This window comes from Corythoichthys intestinalis, chromosome 12, assembly GCF_030265065.1.
Source record: "Corythoichthys intestinalis isolate RoL2023-P3 chromosome 12, ASM3026506v1, whole genome shotgun sequence".
In the NCBI taxonomy this organism is placed as follows: Eukaryota; Metazoa; Chordata; class Actinopteri; order Syngnathiformes; family Syngnathidae; genus Corythoichthys; species Corythoichthys intestinalis.
In genome coordinates this window covers 41,862,844-41,886,839 of record NC_080406.1, presented here as the reverse complement: position 1 = coordinate 41,886,839, position 23,996 = coordinate 41,862,844, and the positions used below count along the sequence as shown (strand labels likewise).

Genomic DNA, 23,996 nt, shown 5'->3' with positions numbered 1-23,996 from the left:
CTTATTGAAACAATAAAGTAAACTATACAACTTTGGGGATTAAATATATACTAGTATATATGGCGGAAAACACAGACAAGGCTAAATAAAAGCAGTTTCTGCTCTTGCACCCCTCTTTAAAACAAACTGCTGTATTTTAAGCCAAAAGAACTGCTATGTTTGATATAACAAAATGTCTAAATACTGCCATAGCAGTTTCATGGTGCATTAAGCCCCCGAACTATTTTTAATTTGTCCGTTTTACAATGGAGACCCCCGTTTACAGACACCGCACAACCACTTTTGTTTCAACCCAGCCATAAAAAGAAGGTAAGTAATTATTTTTATTATTCGAAATGTCTATCATTTTTAGCTTGGAATCATTCATTGATGTCTAATATTTAGTTGGGGGGGGGGGGGACGACTTTATAAAATTATTTACTCGCATATTTTATATTTATACTTTTAAACAAATTACGTCACAATGAAAAAAATAGTATCTATAAATAGTTCACGGATATCTACCTCATAACTATCGCTTAATTGTATTTTTTTTGTTACTGTCGCATTTTCTCCGATATTTTAGATGAGAAATAATTGATCCAAACAAAGAACATTTTGAGAGAAAAAAAAACAAAAAACGTTTAAAAGTATAAATATTTGAAAAAGAAAATCTCCATCACTACTTGATGTCTGTGATTTCTGCATCGCGACCCTTGTTATATTACTGTATTTCAGTATAAAATCCCCAAAAAGTCCAGCTGTGCCCATTCACAGCTGTGTCTTGACACTCAATGAGACATGCTACATGGAGTTTTTGGACCGAAACAAAGTAAGTATGCGAGAATATCTCGTTAAAATCATGGTGTCTCTAATTATGCTCTCTCATGCTCTCACCTCGAGTTAGTTTTTATGGGTTTCTTTTTTTTTTTTTTTAAATGTCCTCCTTTTCAAAAAATTTCTTCCCCCAGAAAATTGAGATTTTAAGCTTTCCAATGATGTATCACTCAAGCATATCGGACAATTTTGAAATTTCAAGTCACCTGAGTGTTTTCCGCCATATGTTGAATAGGTTTTTTTTTTTGTTAAAATGGTCACGACCTGACACCTTGCTTGCTACCGGGTCACGTTAAATAAAGCGAAAAGTTAAGTGTTGACAGAGGACGCGTTAACATGATGCAAAAACGAACGAGCAATTTTTCTTTCTTTACAAAAACAGCAAAATTTTCAAAGATTCAATTTGAGCTTGAAAATTAAGATGATTGTGATGATAGTTCTAGCTACCTTTGGTGTTTTCAAATAGGTAAGACATGCTTGCATTGTAGCCATATTATTGTTTATTGTTGCTGTTGAGCTGCCGCCTTCCAGAGTGCTGCTGGATATGTGTGCGCAATTTATTTTAGTGTTGTTAAAAGTGGGTGTAAAACTGAGGTTTACTGGACCTTTAAGTTTTCAAATGTGCTCATGTGTCATTGCCCCATCTACTGTAGCTGCAATGATGTGCGTTATAGTACACGGCCACTTTTATTTCCAAAACAAAAACTCCAACACACACTTTAGGTGAAATAGAACACGGTCTCTGTAGTAGCTTAGTTTACGCACTTTGGATAAACTATCCAGCATGCGTCTGTATTGCCATTGTGCACACATTGTATGGAGAAAACGCACAAAGGTGACAAATTTGCACCGAAACGGCTGTTTTTGGATGGGAAACACTAAAAAAAGATTCCCAGCACCCCCTGCTGTGAGTGAATTCCAGTCCCTTGGGACCGGCTGTGAATACTCATGTATCAGTGACATTGACTGAGCTGTCAATGGCAGACAATGAATTAACTGAGAGACCTGTAAGGTTAAAATATATATATATATAAATGTATATAAATATGCATTAATACACATTAATTTGTCCCTTCCCAACATAATGGAGTTGACGACGAGAGCGGTCAATGGCAGCCAATGAGTTAAATCAGTGCTTTGTAGGGTTAAAGAAAAAATATATATATAATTCATACATGGAACGGTTAAGTAACACATAGTTCTTTTCTATAGGTTTGTTACTTTTTTATGTGTACCGTACACAAATTCACGCAAATGTCTGACATTTATGAAGACACGATCAATTAGAACAAATCAGTAAAAATAGAAATCCAGCAACTTCATCATCAAATAATGGTCAGAATTAGGGAGGCAGACAGAACAAAAAACTGAAATTTTGCATTGCTGAAATGACAATAAAAACTAAATATGGACTGTACAAGCTGTTGAGGTAGATGGCTGCGCATGACTGAGTGGTAATTCATAACCTACATGAGGCCTGTGGATATATTTTAACTCATTCGCTGCCATTTACAATAATAAACATCAAAAACATTTCAACTGGGGTGGCTGGCAATGAATGATCATGTTTCACCACCACTGACTGCGACAGACGTCCAATCCAATTACCTGAGAGGGGCAACGGCCATTCCTCCAAGTCAAAATGGATTCGATGTAATTCGCTGTCAATGGCAACCAACGAGTTAATTGTCAGCTGTTACCAACCAATTACAACAACGGTGTTAAATGTCGTTGAAATCGATACCCTCCCACTTAAACATATATTAGCAAAATCCTTGAAGACCCCTTATAATATCTTTACAAGGGCACATTCCCTATACAAACAGCAATGATTTACATGTCTATCTTCATTTTCTGTGAAGCTTGGCCTCGCCAAGGTCATCATGATGCCAATAGAAAACCATTTCATGTATCGTTTGACCACGATTTGTTAAACCATGATATAGCAAAGGCAAATTGGTATATTTAGATTTAGGTGTGGATTAGCAAACCAGTTTTCAAAATAGTAATCGCTGCAGTTGCACACATTTTAGTCATATGATTTATGTTGTGGTTTCCATTATGTACAAGTTAAGTTTCTTTTAAAATCTACATCGTCAAAAAGACATAAGCTGCATCCCAAATTTTACAATTCATGAAGAGAGAATTGAACATTCAATAATGTTATTGTCAAGGACGACTTTCTTTGTAGTCTTGGCGTGGCCGACCAAAAATGACTGGGTGCCCTAGCTGAAATGTAGCCCCTCTAAAAATGATATTTTCAAATATTGTATATTTTGTAAATATTGTATTCTCGGTAAATGAAACACCACGAAACCTTGAATCAATTGATTGCTTCAAGAAGTTACATTTGGCCATCACTGCTCCTTTGGAGAGACAGACAACCTCTGTTGCCAGCTGCTGTAAACACTGTTATCACAAAACTTATTGCTACGTTGCTTCATTTCACACAGCATGTAATGCGGTGCTGTAAATAATCTTCAAAATTCATGTTCTGTGCTAATTATTTTTTCAGTTACTGTTCCAGTTGCTTCATTGATTGCTAGTAGTACTATTTAGTTTGTTGTAATAATTTGTTTCATTTTGAAACTTTGTGTGAATGATTTTTGATTTAATGATCCGCCATTGTTTGTGAAGTTCGATTTTCTGTTTACACACAGCGCCAACTGTTCCTCTCTGCTTAATGAACGCCACAAAACAGCAGGTGGTAAATGGTGGTAAAGTTACTGGGTCAGTTAATACATTGATAGCTGTGAAACCAGGCAGTTAATACCTCCACTCCGATTCAAATCAGTTTATCTTCACACCACCAATATTTTTTTATATGCAAGAAAACATTCGGGAGGTGTATCACGAGTAACCACCCCATCCCGACTATATTTTCCGCCAAAGTAATTTGGCGCCCCCTCCACTACATGCACCGAAGGCAATGGTGTAGCTCGCCTATGCAAGACTCAGTGTCTTGGTGACTATAAAAGAGATGAAGCCATGACAAATAAATGTTTGCCTCTGCTATATTCGATGGTTATCTCATTTATTTATCTTGTCGCACATCATGTACTTGTAACATGAATTTAAAAGATCCCATGGATATAAAATATCTTCGCAAATCTGACTGTCAGGCTTTAGTTAAACTCCCCTCCAAAAAATCCCAATTAAGTTTACCTATAACCTGAACAACCTAATGGTTGACTTATTCTGTTTAAAATGGGGAAGTACAAAATAAACAACTGAGATATGAGGTTGTGCAAGGGTGCACACTTTATCTTGGAATGTAGTTTTGTCCAAAATTGTGTTAAAAGGGAATTTTAGGGTCAAGGCTTCGTCTTGTCACGCTACACCATAATCCAGACAAATAAAGGTGCGACATCGTCTTTAAACAAGAAATGTATGTATTCTGTGTCGTAACTTGAAGACTTTTTTTTTTTTTTTAATCAACTGTAGGTATTTATACGACAAGCTCAAAGCAACCGGCGTGATACATAATTGCAATTCTCAAATGGAACTGGCACACATAAACGGAAAAATACCAAATTATCCAACCAGTGCATAACAGGTTTCATAACATACAAATTGAGACGCAGCTCAACCTGTTATTGGTAGAAAACAGGAAAGTGATTAAAAGAATTTTAACATTCTCCCACATGAATTGTTTCACTTCCATAGCTTCAGTGTACTATTTTCAATAGATTTGACTACAAAGGATAATAGCAAGGGAAATCTCGAAAACATAATTGGAACATTTGTAAGAAATTCTTGACCAAAACAGCCAAATTGAATTTCCTTATTGGAAATGCTCAGGACCTTGAGTAGATTTATCAATTTGGCAAAAAAAAAAAAATAAGGAGCACCAATAATGTTAACTCAACCTGAATGCTTTCAATACATTTTTACATTTAAGAGACACACCAAGTAACACCAAAATCTTTTATATTTAACGTAGCGACACAACAGTAGCACACCAACCAATGGGTATTTTCATATGCTTGTCTCAGAAAATACTTCTGGTATTTTCCGATTCAGTATTACTTTAAAACTTTTGAGAAGTTATTGTGCACAAATGTGGAACAAGAAGTGGTAACACAAGAGTCAATGCATTTGATTGGATAATAATGCATCCGAATGTGCTATATTAGATTCAAATAATATCTAGAAGTATGTTTTGGTAATTCGACTCAATCATACTTATGATTAGCATACAATTGCCTCAAAGTATACAGAATATCAAATTTCACATTTAAAAGCACTGACCTTTTCCTTTATAGAAAAATCACAAATCATCATTACCAAACATATTTGGTAACCATTCAGGTTGTATAAGTAATAAATACATAATACTCGCGTGAATTCCACCTTAGAAAAATAATTTAGGTGATACAATTGACAATAACACTCATTTGGCACCATTGTCTCTGGTGTCATTTAGTATCAGTTCAATTCCTTACCATAAAAAGTAATACGTTTCAAAAATTAAGTTCAAATATTGTGTCATAAGAGTAACACTGCTTTTGGCACTTGTGTATAGCAGGGAAAGTCAATAGTCACATCAGTAAACAATTTTCCAGTGTGTAGGCTGTTCACACTCTTTCTCAGTGTCCCCACAGAAACGGTTATAAGTAGTTTTTGGATTAAAACCAAGTATTTCACGCTCTTCGTGGATACGGAAGGAAAAGGTTGATACTGATGTCCCAATGAAGAATCTATTCAGCAAAAGAAGAAAAAAAAAGAATCAGTGTGCAGCTTGTAATTAAATGTTTCTTCAGCTTCCAAAATGAACATCTGAAAAGTCATAGTCATCAAAAAATAAATAAATAAGGGCAATGATTTACTGAGATTCCATGTAGCAGGCACTAAACTGTGTTCATAGATCAGATATTCATGTTGGGCTGGTTTAGCCTTGCAGCGCAAAACTGATCTGAGTCCTAACCATGTGATCTACTAAACCTTCCTCCTCCTAACGACAATAACCACAAATATTGCTAACACTAGAGCTGGGAATCTTTGGGCACCTAACGATTCGATTACGATTACGATTCAGAGGCTCGGATTCGATTATAAAACAATTATGGATGCACCCCACTCCTTTTTTTTTTTTTTTTATTTGTTTTGTACATTAGTTCCAAAATTGTTCAAAAATCCTCTCAGGCTAAACCAAACTACTATTTCAGTATCAAGTTAACATATAGCAGTAAACAAATATACAAAAATAACAGTAAATAAAAAACTCCAGTCCCCATTCTATATCAGCAGCTTTAAACTACTTTCAATTAATTTAATGTTGTGAATCAACCGTTAAAGTTGTTAAAATTGCTCCTGTTATTCCATAATTTCTCTTTTGTCTACTTTCAACATGTAAAAGTTTTAAAACTATTTTAAAGATAGATTCAAGTCAATATTTTACCGATTTAGGAGTATTTTAGATAAAAAGTTAATTAGGTTCAGCCTTGCAGGGAAGTGTACTGCTTTAAGATGGCGGCCGTTACTAACGCCCGCATCTAGTTTTTTGTAGATGTGCTGGTAACGATACCGAAGCTATAATGCATCTAGTCCTATATAAATGATATCTACCGTAACATAATGTGGCTTGTAGCAGCTTTTCGGCAGCAGTCAGGTGTGTTGTTGTTTTTTTTTATCTCGTGGCATGAGTTGAGCTAGAGCCGTGAGTTGAGCATTGGCGTTACCCGAGGGGCCGGGTAATGAGAAGCATGATGTTTAGCTACTCTCGCTCCGTCCCTAATTGCGTACCGAAGACCGCGCGGCGCGCTGAGTGTGTCGTACTTCTGCTTTACTTGGCATATATCAATAATCGGAATTTGGATGTTTGTGAATCGTTCTCGAATCTTCCACGGCCGAATCGCGAATAATCTAAGAATCGGAAATTTTGCACACCTCTAGTTAACACACATCTCATTTTTAATCTAATTTGGGGTAGAAGCTTCAATTATTGAAGTGACATTCCAGCAGTACAGCATTTTTTATATATGGAAAAAAGGCATGGCTAAGATGAGAACGGAAGTAGTTTATAATCAGGGGTGCACATAATTTTTTTGCCCAGGTTCTCAGAGGAGGACCTGGAGATGTGACTTGGTCCTCATTGAGCTTGAGAGCCGACCCGCCTGATGCGATAAATTTATGACAAGCTTTACTTAGAGCCAATTAACTTGAATTAATTATATTAACAATTAATGCTTGATTAACATCAACTGGCACAACAAAATTGCCATTACTTTGAAGTGAAATGTAAAGAAATAAAAAGCACCAATTCAAAATAAAGGGCATTATGCGGCTCCCACATTAACTCCAACCCTTTTTAAAAGTGGGATGTCCTCCTCATAAGACCTTATTGAACGTGCATGTTTAGCTTTGTAAAATGCGAGCAAAAACACATTTGTCAGTGCATGTCGCTGTTCATTACCTTTATTCCGCCACTTGTCCATAGGGCGAGCGGGGTCCTGTTTGACATCGATAGTTTGCTTAATTGCCACATACTCTGTTTTTTTCGTGCTTTTCAAAGTTTGGATGGCTGAAATTCTTTGACCCTACATAAAATGCGCTTCTCTTATCGGCGACATTGGGATTCTCACAGCGCATTTTGTACCGCATTTCCGTGCGAGCATCATTTGCTTCTAGCCATGGTACCTCCTACTTTTCAGCAAAAGTCCTTTTTTTTCGGTAGCTCCGGTGACGTCTCTGTCGTCTGTCTGTCTTTTGACGGGGGTGGGGGAACACGGAAGTAATTACTCAGTGTGGCCTGCCTCTTTGACATTTTGAGAAGTTATTTTCTCGTGTCCCCCGCAAATACGGTGGTCAGCCATCGGTACGCAAAAGCGTATGGAAGTCGTTGAGGGCCAGCGCGTTTGTCTACGTCCGGTACGCATGCGCGCATGCGGACCACTTATGTGCACCCCTGTTTATAATACAAATGTCAGTGTTGACGACTGGTTATTAGTGAATGTTGTGGGTCACGTTTCTTTTTTTAAACGGTGACTAACAAGTTTTAATTATCATAAGAGTGGAATCACATTAACAGTTCCGCCCTAACATCAAAGGCGTTACATTTACTTCGATAATTTTTTTTTTTTTTTTTTTTTTTTTTTAAACCAGTCCTGTTCAGCTGTTTGACACAGAGAATGGAAGTCTAAGTGCCCGGATAGTCTGAACAGTTTTAATGTTTCACATTGAGAGTCTGACATACTCCCACTGTGATCATTCAACATACCTCGTTTATTATGACAAAGCAGCGAACAGGAAGGGTTTATGGGGGAACAAAAGAAAAGAAACACAAGAGAAGAAAGAAAAGAAACACAAACAACAACAAGAAATACATTGAACGCCTAACTACACTAACTACTAATATGTTGGTGCTATCGTCAGCTGAATGTATTCCCGGTTGACACCATGTGGGGGGACTGTTGACCAGGGAAAGAGGGGGAAGGGGGTGGGGGAGTCAATAAGCTTAGTGATTGAAAGGGGTAGAGTGTACACAAATCAGCTCTGTGATCTAGAACCCAGTAATCGTGTGAATCCCTTGTGAGTGTAAGCCCGTTGGCAACCAACCCTACGCCGCCCCATCGCCAATCCTGGCACCGGGACCCCCCACCCGAGTGCGCCCAATCACATCCAGCAGCACGTGAGCCCCACCGGACACGCAACAGCCACGCAGACGAGTGGAGACGGGCGCCGACACAGGGCCATGGCCCCCACCCGGCCAGCCCCTCCGGCAGTCCATCCCTCCTCCTGCAGCCCAGCAAAGGAGCCCTTGCCCCCCCCCCTCGGAATCCAGGGTGGTCCCCCGGGCCACCCGCGCACCCATCAACCGGCCTTCAGGGATAGCAAGAGGGGACGCACCACCAACCCCGCGCCCGTCCCCAACCCCGTCCGGCCACCCAGGCCACAAGCCACAGCCCCCCAGCCAGCACGGCAAACCAAGGGGCCCCCAGCGGCCCACCAAGCCCAGGGCAGGGCAGGGTCCCCCACCAAAGCAGGCAACATCCAGCCGATACACCACCGCTCAGCCAGCGACCCGCGGCGGAGCACAGGCCAGATACCCAGTTAGAGAAGAGAGGGGAAGGCGAAGGCAGGAGAATGCCGAGAAGCCGCCGTGGGGCGACGCGAGACCGGAGCCCCGACCTCCTCCCACTCCCGCGGCCGGCAGCACAGGCAGAGAGGAGGGCACGCCCCATAGAAAAAAAGTGTGGGACCCACCTACCACTAGAGGTGTGCAAAATTTCCGATTCTTAGATTATTCGCGATTCGGCCGTGGAAGATTCGAGAACGATTCACAAACATCCAAATTCCGATTATTGAAATATGCCAAGTAAAGCGGAAGTACAACACACTCAGCGCGCCGCGCGGTCACTGAGCAACGGAGCGAGAGTAGCTAAACATCATGCTTCTCATTACCCGGCCCCTCGGGTAATGCCAATGCTCAACTCACGGCTCTAGCTCAACTCATGCCACGAGATAAAAAAACACAACAACATACCTGAAGCTGCTATAAAAGTACGTCATCCACATAATGTTACGGTAGATATCATTTATATAAGACTAGATGCACTGCGGTAGCGGTAGCGTTTGCAGCACATCTACAAAAAGCTAGATGCAGACGTAGTAAACGGCCGCCATCTTAAAGCAGTACACTTCTCTGCAAGGCTGTTGTAGCGAACCTTCCAAGCAAACCTAATTAACTTTTTATCTAAAATACTCCTAAATCGGTAAAATATTGACTTGAATCTATCTTTAAAATAGTTTTAAAACTTTCACATGTCGAAAGTTGACAAAAGGGAAATTATGGATTAACGGGAGCAATTTTAACAACTTTACCGGTTGATTCACAACATTAAATTAATTGAATGTAGTTTAAAGCTGCTGATACAGAATGGGGACTGGAGTTTTTTATTTACTGTTATTTTTGTATATTTGTTTACTGCTATATGTTAACTTGATACTGAAATAGTAGTTTGGTTTAGCCTGAGAGTATTTTTGAACAATTTTGGAACAAATGTAAAAAATAAATAAAAAAAAAAAAAAAGGAGTGGGGTGCATCCATAATTGTTTTATAATCGAATCCGAGCCTCTGAATCGTAATCGTAATCGAATCGTTAGGTGCCCAAAGATTCCCAGCTCTAGTGTTAGCAATATTTGTGGTTATTGTCGTTAGGAGGAGGAAGGTTTAGTAGATCACATGGTTAGGACTCAGATCAGTTTTGCGCTGCAAGGCTAAACCAGCCCAACATGAAAAAAAAAAAAAAAAAAAAAAAAAGGGGGGGGTGCATCAATAATCGTTTTAGAATCGAATCGGACCATCTGAATCGTAATCGTAATCGAATCGTTAGGTGCCCAAAGATTCCCAGCTCTACCTACCACCCTATTACTGTGGCTGCCAGGTTCCCGGCTGGCAGCCATTACTTGAGTAACATTTGAAAAATGTACTTCTAAGAGTAGTTTTACTAGGCCACACTTTTTACTTTTACTTGAGTAGATTTGTAAAGAAGAAACGCTACTCTTACTCTGCTTCTTTGGGATACACTAGTTGTAACATTTTTCCTCTTTATTCAACATATTAGATTTTACTTTTTTTTTTTTTTGCCAGATGCCAACAGTGGCTCAACAAGTTTCACCAATGAGATGTCGCAACAATAATCATGACTCAATAATACCAATCAGACTCAGGCTTGCAATTCTATGATCACGCCAGCCTGTTAACTCAAGTGGCATCTTTAAAGCATCAAAGAAAATTAAGCAGTTGACATAGAGCGCTGCCGTCAACATGACTCGAAAGGAAAGATAGACCGATTATCATCGCCGTTATTTGGAAATTTGACGTATATCGGTATTGGCCTTTTTTTTTTTAAATCCAACTGCCGATATGAAAAAAATCAATTAAAAACTGTGTTGTTTTGGCTCAGATGCAGCTGTGCCTCTCTCTCCTGCCTGCCGTCTCCTGCACTAGTATTCAACCCGTCCACTAATTGGTTAAATGGTAATGATAAATGGATACACTTGAATTGCGCATTTCCACCTTTTTAAGGCTCTCAAAGCGCTTCGCACTACAAGTATATACTCATCTACAAGTGGATGCAGGAGCAACGTGGGGTTTAGTATCTTGCTCAAGGATACTTAGACTAGGATCAGGACGGAGAATCGAACCCACAACCTCTGGGTTGGGGAACGACTACTCTACCACTGAACGACGCCAGCCCCTAATATTAGCTAATACTAGTATTTTCTATTTGTGTGATTCAATAAACAAGCTTTAGGCATTTCAACAAAGTTCAGTGTTTGCATTATTCAATTTTTTTACACCATTTTTTACTTTTTACTGTAAATTAATATTAATAATAATATTAGCTCCAAAAAACTTACCAGCCTCTCTAACTACTAATAATCACTATCAGTCCTGAAAAAACGATCTCTACCTTAAATTTCAACCTCTCGGCCAGTTTTTATTTGGCACCGATTGACTACGTAAAATCCGGAGGTATGATCCTTTTAGATTCAGAAAAGCAAATATGTTTTCTCTACTAGAGGGCACTCATGTCCTTTGGACGAATAATGCTTCATTACTCATTATTTCTCTCGCCGGACTTCAACGATTTTTTTGTATTTCTTTGGCTTCATTTAGTTATGTAATAGGTTATAGTACAGTCTTTTAACAGTTTATTTAGATAATTTTGTGCTGGGGAAAAAAAAGTACCATTCTTTAAAAAAGAACAAAAAAAAAAACATTGTAAGCAGTTACTCACAATGCTACCCATAACATTAGCATTCTTTTCTCCAAATACTTTATTACTTGTAATTGAGTACATTTTTTGGATGATTACTTTAACTTTTACTTGAGTATTATTATTTTGAAGTACTGCTACTCTTACTTGAGTAAAATTTTTGGCTACTCTACCCACCTCTAATTAAGCAGAACATTGCCAAAGGTATGCAATGCTAAGCTATATACAGGTATGTGCCAAATTCCCCTAACCCACATGATGAAAACTGCAAGAAAGCTAGAAGAGTGGTGGCGATACTCTTCCTTTTCCAAAACAGCTGAAAAATGCAGTATGACAGTTCATATTTATTATGTTACATTGTTGAACTGTTAAAATGATCATTTAAGGATTGAACTTACATACATATTGACTACATATGTCCCGCTAACATAATTTTGCATGTGAGTCCCAATCACCAGATTTTGAGGATCAGATCCGTTATACCTGTATTATTTTTTGAAACATCCTTAAGCATTATCGTTAATTATAGTTATCAATAATAATACCGTAATTTCCGGAATATAAGGCGCACCCATGTATAACACGCACCCCAAATTTACTTGTAAAATCTAGGGAAAATTATTATACCCGTGTATAAGGCGCACCCTAATTTTAGCACCAATAAATAGAAGAATACAAGAAAACAGAGCTCGTGTACAGATACAGAAATGTCTTTTTACTGACTGGTGAAACACAGCACAAGCATAGCACATTGGTAGTTCAAACATTACCGTAAACGTAAACTGACAATATGTACGGTAATAATATGATCTGACAACTTCTCCAACTTACCAGAATCCAGGAGACAACAAAACAGATGTGACTTTTCTTTTAAAGGATGCTGTATAACTTGCTCGTTTCATCATGATGAATAAATGTTTCTTCCATGGATTGATACGGTGAAATAAAAGTGAGGACTGAAGTCGGAAATCGGAAAGAGCACATCGCTGTAGACCGTAACAAGTGGAACTATTGTTATTTGGATTTGAATTTCCCGAGGGACAGATATAGCTGACGGACACAGGAAGTCTGTGTTGTGTTACGTTTGTTATGGTCGGAGTTGCCGAGTTGCAATAAACGTTGACTCAAATGAGTTCAAGAAACAAAATTCTGTGCTTTATGAAGAGTGAAAAAAAGCAGAATTTAACACAGACGAAATCATTCGACCAATCAGGGTGAAGTATTACTGAAACAAAATGGTGACGTCATGTACCGTAATGGTTGGCAACCTTGAACCTTGCAACCTTTCGCCACATTTCAGGCTTCAAACATAAAGATATAAAATTTTAATTTTTTGTCAAGAATCAACAACAAGTGGGACACAATCGTGAAGTGGAACAAAATTTATTGGATAATTTAAACTTTTTTAACAAATAAAAAACTGAAAAGTGGGGCGTGCAATATTATTCGGCCCCCTTGCGTTAATACTTTGTAGCGCCACCTTTTGCTCCAATTACAGCTGCAAGTCGCTTGGGGTATGTTTCTATCAGTTTTGCACATCGAGAGACTGACATTCTTGCCCATTCTTCCTTGCAAAACAGCTCGAGCTCAGTGAGGTTGGATGGAGAGTGTTTGTGAACAGCAGTCTTCAGCTCTTTCCACAGATTCTCGATTGGATTCAGGTCTGGACTTTGACTTGGCCATTCTAACACCTGGATACGTTTATTTTTGAACCATTCCATTGTAGATTTGGCTTTATGTTTTGGATCATTGTCCTGTTGGAAGATAAATCTCCGTCCCAGTCTCAGGTCTTGTGCAGATACCAACAGGTTTTCTTCCAGAATGTTCCTGTATTTGGCTGCATCCATCTTCCCGTCAATTTTAACCATCTTCCCTGTCCCTGCTGAAGAAAAGCAGGCCCAAACCATGATGCTGCCACCACCATGTTTGACAGTGGGGATGGTGTGTTCAGGGTGATGAGCTGTGTTGCTTTTACGCCAAACATATCGTTTTGCATTGTGGCCAAAAAGTTCAATTTTGGTTTCATCTGACCAGAGCACCTTCTTCCACATGTTTGGTGTGTCTCCCAGGTGGCTTGTGGCAAACTTTAAACGAGACTTTTTATGGATATCTTTGAGAAATGGCTTTCTTCTTGCCACTCTTCCATAAAGGCCAGATTTGTGCAGTGTACGACTGATTGTTGTCCTATAGACAGACTCTCCCACCTCAGCTGTAGATCTCTGCAGTTCATCCAGAGTGATCATGGGCCTCTTGGCTGCATCTCTGATCAGTTTTCTCCTTGTTTGAGAAGAAAGTTTGGAAGGACGGCCGGGTCTTGGTAGATTTGCAGTGGTCTGATGCTCCTTCCATTTCAATATGATGGCTTGCACAGTGCTCCTTGAGATGTTTAAAGCTTGGGAAATCTTTTTGTATCCAAATTCGGCTTTAAACTTCTCCACAACAGTATCTCGGACCTGCCTGGTGTGTTCCTTGGTTTTCATAATGCTCTCTGCACATTAAACAGAACCCTGAGACTATCACAGAGCAGGTGCATTTATGCGGAGACTTGATTACACACAGGTGGATTCTATTTATCATCATCGGTCATTTAGGACAACATTGGATCATTCAGAGATCCTCACTGAACTTCTGGAGTGAGTTTGCTGCACTGAAAGTAAAGGGGCCGAATAATATTGCACGCCCCACTTTTCAGTTTTTTATTTGTTAAAAAATTTAAATTATCCAATAAATGTTGTTCCACTTCACGATTGTGTCCCACTTGTTGTTGATTCTTGACAAAAAAATTAAATTTCATATCTTTATGTTTGAAGCCTGAAATGTGGCGAAAGGTTGCAAGATTCAAGGGGGCCGAATACTTTTGCAAGGCACTGTATGTATATATTTCTGTCTCCATCCCTGTACCCATGTATAATGCGGACCATGAGTTTACAAGTTGATTTTGGGAAAAAAAAGGGTGCGTTATATTCAGGAAATTACAGTACTACTACTACTAATATTTTGTTGCTTGTAGACCTCAACTCATTAACGGCCATTGACAGTTCTAGACATCAAATCTATTTCAAATGGGAAGGCTGACATTGAGTGATCATGTTTCACTGCCACCGACAGCGACAGTGCCAACCATTCAGTCAAATTGGATTAGACATCTGATCCGCGAACACCCCAGTCAAATTGGATTAAACGTCTATCGCTGCCAATGGCAACCAATAACTTCACACTTAAAAATAAATATAAATAAATACATTTTTAAAACCTGATCTTTTTTACCCGATTCCGATCCTCTGAAAATGATGTGAACGCAACCAATTTCCTATCGTGTAATCGGATCTGAGACATCCCTAATTTGATGACAATGACAAAATTACTACAGTATCCAGCTCATTGCTACTGGTCATCAATTTACCTTGCATGGGCACAAATCCACTGATCAATGATTGCCACTCCTCCATCTTTAAAAAGCTCCAGGTCCTCTGTGGACGGTTCAAATCGCACCATCTCAGGCAACAACGTCTTTAGCTCCTTCAGTTCTGTTGGATGTCATAGGTGCTTAAAGATTTTGGAATTCATTAACATTTGCTTGTTTACAATATTAAATGCAAATAAAGACAATCCTGTTCACTCTGTTGCATCTTAACACTGAACATCTTAATATTGAATGTGTTGGGAAGTCATCACCTTCTTCATCAGCATCAGTTGCAACAAAGACTTTATCCAGTTTGTGCTTTTTCATCAGGTTACGTATTTTTTTCACCGCCCCCTTAAGGCTGGGTACATCCTCTCTGTGGCCCCAGATGAAATCTTTTCGTCGCAAGTGGACACCCAAATATGGACCCCCTGTGGCAGAGCCCAGCTTGGCCTGAGGAGGAAATGGTAGAATTGTAAATTGTAATATTCTACCATTCTCTTAAGGCTTTACCAGTTAAATTAGTTGTACACAATGAAAAAACATTGACTACAAATCGCCTGGATATTGAGTCATTGGAGTTCATCTGTTTACATTGCAGTGAATTATGGAGTAGATTGCCACAAGAAATTAATATTCTAATTTAAAGTATAGATCTGTATAACAATTGTTTTCCCTCTCAGAATTCAGGGGTAGACCAGCATCAGGGAAGACATTGTGTTTGACTTTGGAGCGTATGCTGAGACTGCTGACTCACCTTCATGCGAGTCCAGTCTTCATTGTAAACAGTTTGGTCGCCATCATCTGTCGAATTGAGGTACTTTGCTCTGAACTCGTCTCCTATAAGGCGCAGGTGCTTGGCAAACACCATACTGCGGCGGCTCTGTGTTAAAAAGAGAATACAAAAAATATTATTTGTATCAATGTAGATTAAAAAAAAAAAATACCACCAGGGTGGCGAATGAAAATCTACTGAGGCTAAACTACTGTCTGACAGCCTTAGTTTTGAATAAGATATCAACAATAACAATAACAAAGCAAAACAAATCTAAATTAAAAATAAATTATAAATAAAATTATAAATAAATAAATAAATAAACATGTGGCAACATATGTCATGCTCGTGTGAAATTAAACATGTTTTACTGACATTCCAGTAATCCTTCCCAGCATAGTGATCATGGAGAAGAGTCTCTGCTCGGTCAAGCATTACTGAACTGCAGATAAAAGGAAAAGAAAAAAAACTGAGAGGTTAGATGACTTACCACTGCCTCCAGCATGATCATCTATCTAGATAACACGATTAATTACTTACAAAATATCACACAATTGAGAATAGTTTTTCAACTTATCAATGTACATGATAAAGTATATTTTCATTGTTTTATCAAATAGCAATCCTCATTAATTTTCCACAATCTAAAACTTTTGGACTATTCAGTCTTATTTGTAATGTTTTATAAGATACAGATTCATCATGCCCTACCTGACTGCCGTTACAAGAGTTATAGTCAAATTGATCTTGACACTGTCAATCATGTATGATAGTGTGTAACTGCACCGCATTATGTAAATGTGCCTCTGTGGTCTATTGTTTTTCTACATATACAACCCCTAGCAAAAAGTATGGAATCACCAGTCTGAGACGAGCACTCACTCAGACATTTTATTATGTAGAACGGACTAAGATAAAAAGCTTGAAAAAATAATGAATTAGTTCAAAAGTGCAACTCTTTAGCATTCAGAAACACTAAAAGAAATTAATAAAAAAAACATTGCGGTGGTCAGTAAAATTTATAGAGCAAGCGCAGGGAAATAAATATAGAATCACTCCATTCTGAGGATTAAAAATATGGAATCACTCCATTTTGAGTAGAAAATACAGACACACTCAGTCAATTTAACTTTCCTTAATTGGGCCCCTGCCTCAGATTAGATCTGCTCGTTAGTCAGCTGTTAAAAACAGTGCAGCTATCACACCTTGGTGGGCTGCTCGACCAAGTGAGACAAGAATCATGGCTCAAACAAAAGAGATGTCTCTTGAGACCAAGGAGAGGATTATCAAACTTCTTAAAGAAGGTAACGCTACACGTATGGTTGCCAAAGATGTGGGCTGTTCACAGTCAACTGCATCTAAAATCTGAACCAAGTACAAACAGAATGGCAAGGTTGTTACAGAGTACTGGTAGACATCCAAACGACATGACAAAAACTAAAGGCCATATGTCTTGAAAACAGAAGATGCACAACAAGACGAATGAAGAAGAAATGGGAGGAAGCTGGAATCAAGGTATGTGACAGAACTGTGCAAAATCGCCGAAAGGAAATGGGATTTTCATACAGGAAAGCTAAAAGGAAACCATCATTAACACTTCAACAGAAAAGAATAAGACTGCAATGGGCTAAGGAGAGGCAAACATGGGCAGTGAATGACTGGATGAAGGTTATTTGCAGTGATGAGACAAGAATCTGCATTGGACAAGGTGATGATGCTGGAACTTTTGTTTGGTTCCATTCCAGTGAGATTTACAAAGCTGACTGCCTGAAAAAACATCAAAATTCCCTAAGTCCTTGATGATATGGGGCTGCATGTCAGGCAAAGGCACTGGGGAGATGGCTGCGGTTAAAGGGCAACTGAAGACCTTTCCGGATTTTGGTGTAATTTTATGAATATAAACTTTGGACGAGTTCGTCAAAACAACCATGACATTATCAACACGTAATTGTAAGGATAATTTGCGTTTTTTTTAGTTTTTTTTTGCACTCCGTTCATGGTCCCTTCGCAAACCCGGAAGTGTGACATAGGCAACAGAAGACTACCCACAGCTAGCATAGCAGCAACAACGATGTCAGTGATATTTCCACCAAAGGTAACCATTCAGGATCGCTCTTTCGTGACGCTACCGATGGCAAAGGCTCCCAGGAAAGATGAACTACAATTAATCCCTACATGTTTGAACCTGAGGCGTCAGATGACGGCGATTTACTTGACACAGCAGATGGCGTCATGACGCCAATTGACAGCTCGACACTTCACGAACGGGAGAGTGAGTGGTAAATCCAGCATCGTGATTTTTTTTATTAGAATGCGATTACATGGTTGTATATTTTTCCATGCTCTACACATAGCTAAAACTGGATATTAGGTAATGGGACAGCTCCTACCGATCTAAATATGATAAAGCTAGCTCAAATGTGGCTAAATGAATGCTCTACACATAGCTAAAACTGGATATTAGGTAATGGGACAGCTCCTACCGATCTAAATATGATAAAGCTAGCCCAAATGTGGCTAAATGAATGCTCTACACATAGCTAAAACTGGATATTAGGTAATAGGACAGCTCCTACCGATCTAAATATGATAAAGCTAGCCCAAATGTGGCTAAATGAATGATATGTTATTGATATTTCAAAATAAATGACAAAACCATTTTATTTTCCAGGTGTTGCTGTAAACCGTCTAGTAATTACCCTTCCAAGAGTATGCCTGTGTCATCAGGAGATCCCAGACGTGAGAGCCAAACTTGAGGAGGCTGAAGCACTGACAGGGGCGTGAATTATAAAACCATTAATTGTTAACAACATTGACACATTTTGTTGACTGTTTAATGTATTCTATTGGTATATAATATATTGTAATTATATTCCATTCTGAAAAAATATTCAATAGGCCACAATAAGAAATGATACCAGATTTATGTTGAATCAGCATTAGCTTTCGTTGTCAGATTGTGACACATCATATGTTATACCAAGCACACAATGGCACACATCAAAGAGCATAATTTTAGTAAGCAACACAAAGTTAGGATAGCAATGGACTAGGGCAACATTGAAAAATGATAATGGCAGTGGGAAATATGTACTCTTTTCTGTAGCATGAAGTGTTCTCTATACAAAGATAATGCATTATCATTAAAATATGAAGGTAACTAGATTTTTCTTTTAAAAAATGTGTACTGTATATATGACTAGTTTATGATTTCATGTCATCAAAATTTGCTACATTTATTTCTCCTAAATCATCGTCATCTGATGTCGCAGACGGAAGAAATTCAGCATCTGGTAGGCCTCATAGGATCTCTTCAGTCGTCATCGCTGGACACCGCATCACTTGGGTCATATGACTCGACCCACTCTCTCTTGATTTTGGGAAACTGGGTGGCAACTGACTTGCAACGCTTTTTTCATCGTGTTGAGGGTTTCCGCCACTTAATTTTTTATGTTTGGCTTCCTGGAGAAAAAAAAAAAAATCACAGCAGCATGAACATATTGGATGAATCCTAATTTCAATTTAATAATTTCTTGGTGATCAAATAATAATGCCCCAGTCATAGCAGCATCTATTTGATATAAAAAAACAACAAGCCAAGGACCTATTTGGTGCTGGGGACATTTGAATTTACATAACACCTATTGATATAGTAATAAAATCACATGAGTAGACGACATGTCAGCCAACCTATCTACTTATGACAGGCCAACAGCAAAAAAAAAAAAAAAAAAATGTCGCACTTCAACAAACAGGCAGTAGGAGTCCCCCTCGTTTATCAAAAAAAGCCATTAATGTTCTACTTACGTCTTTGTAAAACCAAGGTTGCATTGTTGTAGGTTTTCAAAGCTGTCGTGGCTGAAATGATGAAAACAATGAGCCGATTGGGGACCTGTATGCATGCTAACAAAAACGGTCCAAACCTTTGCAGGAGAAGTTGTTTTGGGACCACTCCTAGAGTCTCGAATCTTCCTGTGAGTAATTCATCGCTACACATCGAGATGGCATGACAAATCCCGCGAGTAAAACCCAGAAAATGTTTGCAATATATGGCGAGGATAGCGTGGTGCTATATTTCTGCGTTCAGAGTGGTGGCGAGGCTTCCTGGAAGTTACGTCATGAGGTAGGGGTCGGCAGGACGGCGCGTCCCTCGTTGCTATGGTGTTGCTATGGCCATAACTCAAAAACTACACGGTCAATTATTTATTTATTTTTTTTTTTATGTGACTTTTTGAGAGAGCGAATGACGCATTTAATACAATTCAACTGAGTAAAACACTTAAGAGCGAAATCTGAAAAGCTCTTCAGTTGCCCTTTAATGCGGTTAAATCATCAATAAATGCACAAGTTTACATTGAAATTTTAGACAGCTTTCTTATCCCTTCAATTGAAAATATGTTTGGGGATAATGAAATAATTTTCCAAGATGACAATGCATCATGCCACAGAGCTAAAACTGTTGAAGTATTCTTTGGAGAAAGACTCATCCAGTCAATGTCATGGCCTGCAAATAGCCCAGATCTCAACCCTATTGAAAACCTGTGGTGAAAATTGATAAAAAATGGTCCACAGCAAGGCTTCGACCTGCAAGGATTATCCGGCAACTGCAATCAAGAGAGTTGGCACCAAATTGATGAAGAATACTGTTTGTCACTCAAGTCCATGCCTCAGAGACTCCAAGCTGTCATAAAAGCCAGAGGTGGTGCAACTAAATACTAGATATATGTTTTGATTGTTATTTCTTTGTTTGTTTCTCATGATTCCATTTCCTCAGAATGGAGTGATTCCATATTTATTTCCCTACATTTGCTCTATAAAAGTCACATTTACTGACCATTTTATTCATTTCTTTTAGTGTTCTGAATGCTAAGGAGTTGCACTTTTGAACCAATTCATTATTTTTTTCAAGCTTTTTATCTGAGTTTGTTCAACATAATAACATGTCTGAGTGAGTGGTCGTCCGAGACTGGTGATTCCATACTTTTTGCAAGGAGTTGTATAAGCATGAGCGTATTATCTTTCTCAGAAGACTCACGTCACTGTAATGTTCTTCTGAAGAACAGGAACCATGATGGAGGCGTGACCTTGGGCTGACAGACAAGTTATGTTTCGTGCTCTTGTCTCTTCAAAGCCCCAAAACCACCCTCTTGGAAACAGACAAACAACAAACAAAAGAACGATAGGTAAGCAGTAGTACAGGACTGAACTTGGCAAACCTGAAAATCATATTTTAGGCAAAATTTTAAATAATTTTGTGAGTGGTCTGTATTACCTGTAGTAGCCTTGTTTATCTTTGTTGTACATCAGTTTCTCAATGCAAGGCCGCTCATCAACCTTTTCCTCCCATTTTCCATCAGTCCATCCCTCTGCATAATTTTGCAGGACCACAACCTGATCAATGAATGGACCTCCATTTTCTAGAAACAAAAGTGGGAGAAAGTGAAGAGTGTTGACACATGTAAAGATGGTAGCAGCGGCAATTTAAATAATTCACACTATACAAAAACAGCTCACCAGCAATGTATTCCTCATACTCTATCACGGGAACATTGGCCTGTAGGTTGGTAAGGCTGAAAAATTCTCCCCAAGGGATTCGGGTCTGATGAAGGTTGGGGCTCTGCCAGTGATATAGGCGACCCCAGGGGGGAAGCACAAGTACCCAGTCATCACCATTCTTCCTCAGAGATTTGACCAGGGATGCTATGCGTATATAAACATCTCGCCGCAGGTTGAAACCCTCCGGAGGGTTTACATCGTACAGAAGATATCTTGGATAAAGTAAAACAAGAACGACCAGGCTAGATTATTATATCTCCCTTGTTGCATTTAATAGTTCAATCATGGTTTCATCTCCTTGATACTAATTTAGGAAAATATAAATTAAACGTCTATTTATAGCCAATACAACTAGCGTTCATTATTGTCGTACTACAGTTGATTCAATTGATTTGTTTTGTATCGTGAAAGAGGAACTTAATTAGGAAGTCACCGTATTTCCAGTGCAATATGGAATACCTTTATGCTAATCATTTTCTATACAGGCTAACATGTTACAGCTTCTCACACATTATACTGAGACAAAGCCATTTGAGTGGGAGCGATTATATCACATCATAATGTTCTAACATTCATGACCATGACGCCAAATTTCTGTTACACAGGGAAAGGATTGGATCAGAACTTTAAAAACTCCGCTATATGTTGTGAAGCTGAGTTATGCGATAAATCATTCTACATACGAATTTTCCAACGGCCCGCAGCCATAGCTGCATCATTTAGATATGAAATCAGGGGGTGGTTATGTGTCACTTCAATCGGTGGTTACCTTACGCAAAGCTTCAAAAAGTTTCCAAATGAATTACTGCAGCCACGATAGCATAGTGCAGCTAGCCTAATTTAACAGGATAATATGCTCACCGTAAGTCCCTAGCGGCGGCCATGGGTACAGTAGTCGTGTGGCTCGCACTAAATGCATCCTCGCTTTTTACAACGTCCAAGCCTGCAAATGCAATTATAATAGAAACACACAAAACGCCACTGGAATACGTTGTTTCTGAAGCAGCAAATAAAATACGCGTTCTCATGAACGCCATATTTCCTCTAAGCCACGTACTTCCGGAAGTCGAAAGAGCGTTTGTGTCGTTGCCAAGGCAACCATTGACATCCAGCTAGTTATCCTTTAAGCACACCTTACATTAGATCAGTGGTTCTTAACCTTGCTAAAGGCACCGAACCCCATTCGTTTCACATGTGGATTCACCGAACCCTTCAGAATTAGATAATAGAGCAATTTTTATCAAATTCAAAACCGATATGTCTAAGCTAGCAAGACAATAAATTAGCTAATTCCCATTCAAAATTCTTCATTTTGACAGCATGTTTTATAAAGCGGTCAAAATTTGAGACAACGCTGCCCATTGGTCTGTTGTATTCCCTCTTACCAAGTTCGAGTCAACCTTCCACTGAGGAAACCAGTTCCTCCTCCCATCAGATAGAAGGACAGGCAGTTAAAAGAAATGGATTAAGCCTGTAAATTGGGAGCAAACCAGTCCAAAACTTGGTCTAAAAAGCCACTTTGCCAAGATTTAATCAGCGTTTGAAAATAGGTCTCTGCGTTTCTTTACCTTCACGAAACCACTGCATTAGATTTATTGCCATTCTGATTTAAAAACTGATACATAGTAAGGCATGCAGTGTATTTAAAACGTTTCACTGTCAGTATATGACAAATATAACTTTAATACTCTACTTGTTGGCTGCGATTGGCCAGCAGCCGATTCAGGATGTACCCCACCTACTGCCTATAGTTAGCTGGGATATGCTCCAGCACCCCTGTGACTCTCTTGAGGATAAGCGTCTGGGAAACTGTATGAATGAATGCCTACAGCTAGGGCTGCAGCTTTTGAATATATTAGTAATTGAGTATTCTACAAAAATTTCATCAATTAATCGAATAATTGTTTTTTTTGGGGGGGGGGGGGGGGGGGTTGTAGGTAAACAGCAATTTTAAATGTAAATGAGAAAACAAGACATTTCACCTAATATTGAACCATTTTTAGACAGTCAATGTCTTTATTTTAGATATACAAAGTGGAAAACAGACAGCAATTCTCACTCAGATATGACTAGAAAAAACAACAAATTCATTGCTTTCACTCAAAAAACCAAAGATCTTTAAAAACAAAAACAAAAATCTTATTTCTTACCTAAAAACTAACTTAAAAGTTAGGTGTGTTTCCCAAGTGTTTCAATTGAATTTCCATTTTTGTTAAGCTATTTTTAAGTTCTATTTGTTTTAGGTTAGTCTAAATTGTAAGTCCTGACAGGATTTTGAGTTTTTGCAGTGTTCAAAATAAATTTATGGTACCTGCTGTATTGGAGCACGTTGTCAGCGCATTGTGCCACATTAAAAGCAGTGCGGGTAAAACCTCATGCTTGGAGCTGACAAAATTAAACGACTCCTCGAGGCGGAGAATATTCATCGATCAATTTTTAAAATCGAGTAACCCTTATTATTCGAGTAATCGTTTCAGTTTCATCCACGTTATTTTCATCTATGTATGTATGTACAATTACACACACGTACCCCCCACACACATACATACACACACACACGTATCATATGTGAGTGCGATAGTAAATGTACGTATGTACGATTTATAGTACGTTATTTTTATTATTAATACTTTATTTACATGTTTCAAACTATTATTTCATGTTCTAATTATAAAATGCATTTATAGGGTTTTTTATAAACTTATTGATATTAAATACACTC

At 38.6% G+C, this 23,996-nt stretch overlaps 1 protein-coding gene across 1 annotated transcript; it reads right to left on the bottom strand.

Annotated features, from left to right (window-relative positions):
• Positions 1 to 3,263: 3,263 nt before the first annotated feature.
• On the bottom strand, positions 3,264 to 22,321 carry LOC130926892 (GDP-fucose protein O-fucosyltransferase 2-like). Its single transcript, XM_057852206.1, has 9 exons — positions 22,136 to 22,321; positions 21,233 to 21,486; positions 20,991 to 21,135; positions 20,754 to 20,864; positions 16,094 to 16,160; positions 15,701 to 15,826; positions 15,216 to 15,396; positions 14,944 to 15,067; positions 3,264 to 5,516 (listed from the first exon to the last, which is right to left on the bottom strand). The coding sequence occupies exons 1-9, from the start codon at positions 22,309 to 22,311 to the stop codon at positions 5,363 to 5,365; spliced, it is 1,338 nt and encodes a 445-aa protein (XP_057708189.1). The 5' UTR covers positions 22,312 to 22,321; the 3' UTR covers positions 3,264 to 5,362.
• Between the last annotated feature and the right edge of the window lie 1,675 nt (positions 22,322 to 23,996).

Coding starts and splice junctions, on each gene's coding strand:
- LOC130926892 (XM_057852206.1), bottom strand. CDS start 22,311: ATGGCGTTCATGAGAACGCGTATTTTATTTGCTGCTTCAGAAACAACG. Junction 20,865..20,990: donor GATAAACAAGGCTACTACAG/GTAATACAGACC, acceptor TCTGTTTCCAAG/AGGGTGGTTTTGGGGCTTTG. Junction 15,827..16,093: donor CTGGGAAGGATTACTGGAAT/GTCAGTAAAACA, acceptor TTTTTAACACAG/AGCCGCCGCAGTATGGTGTT.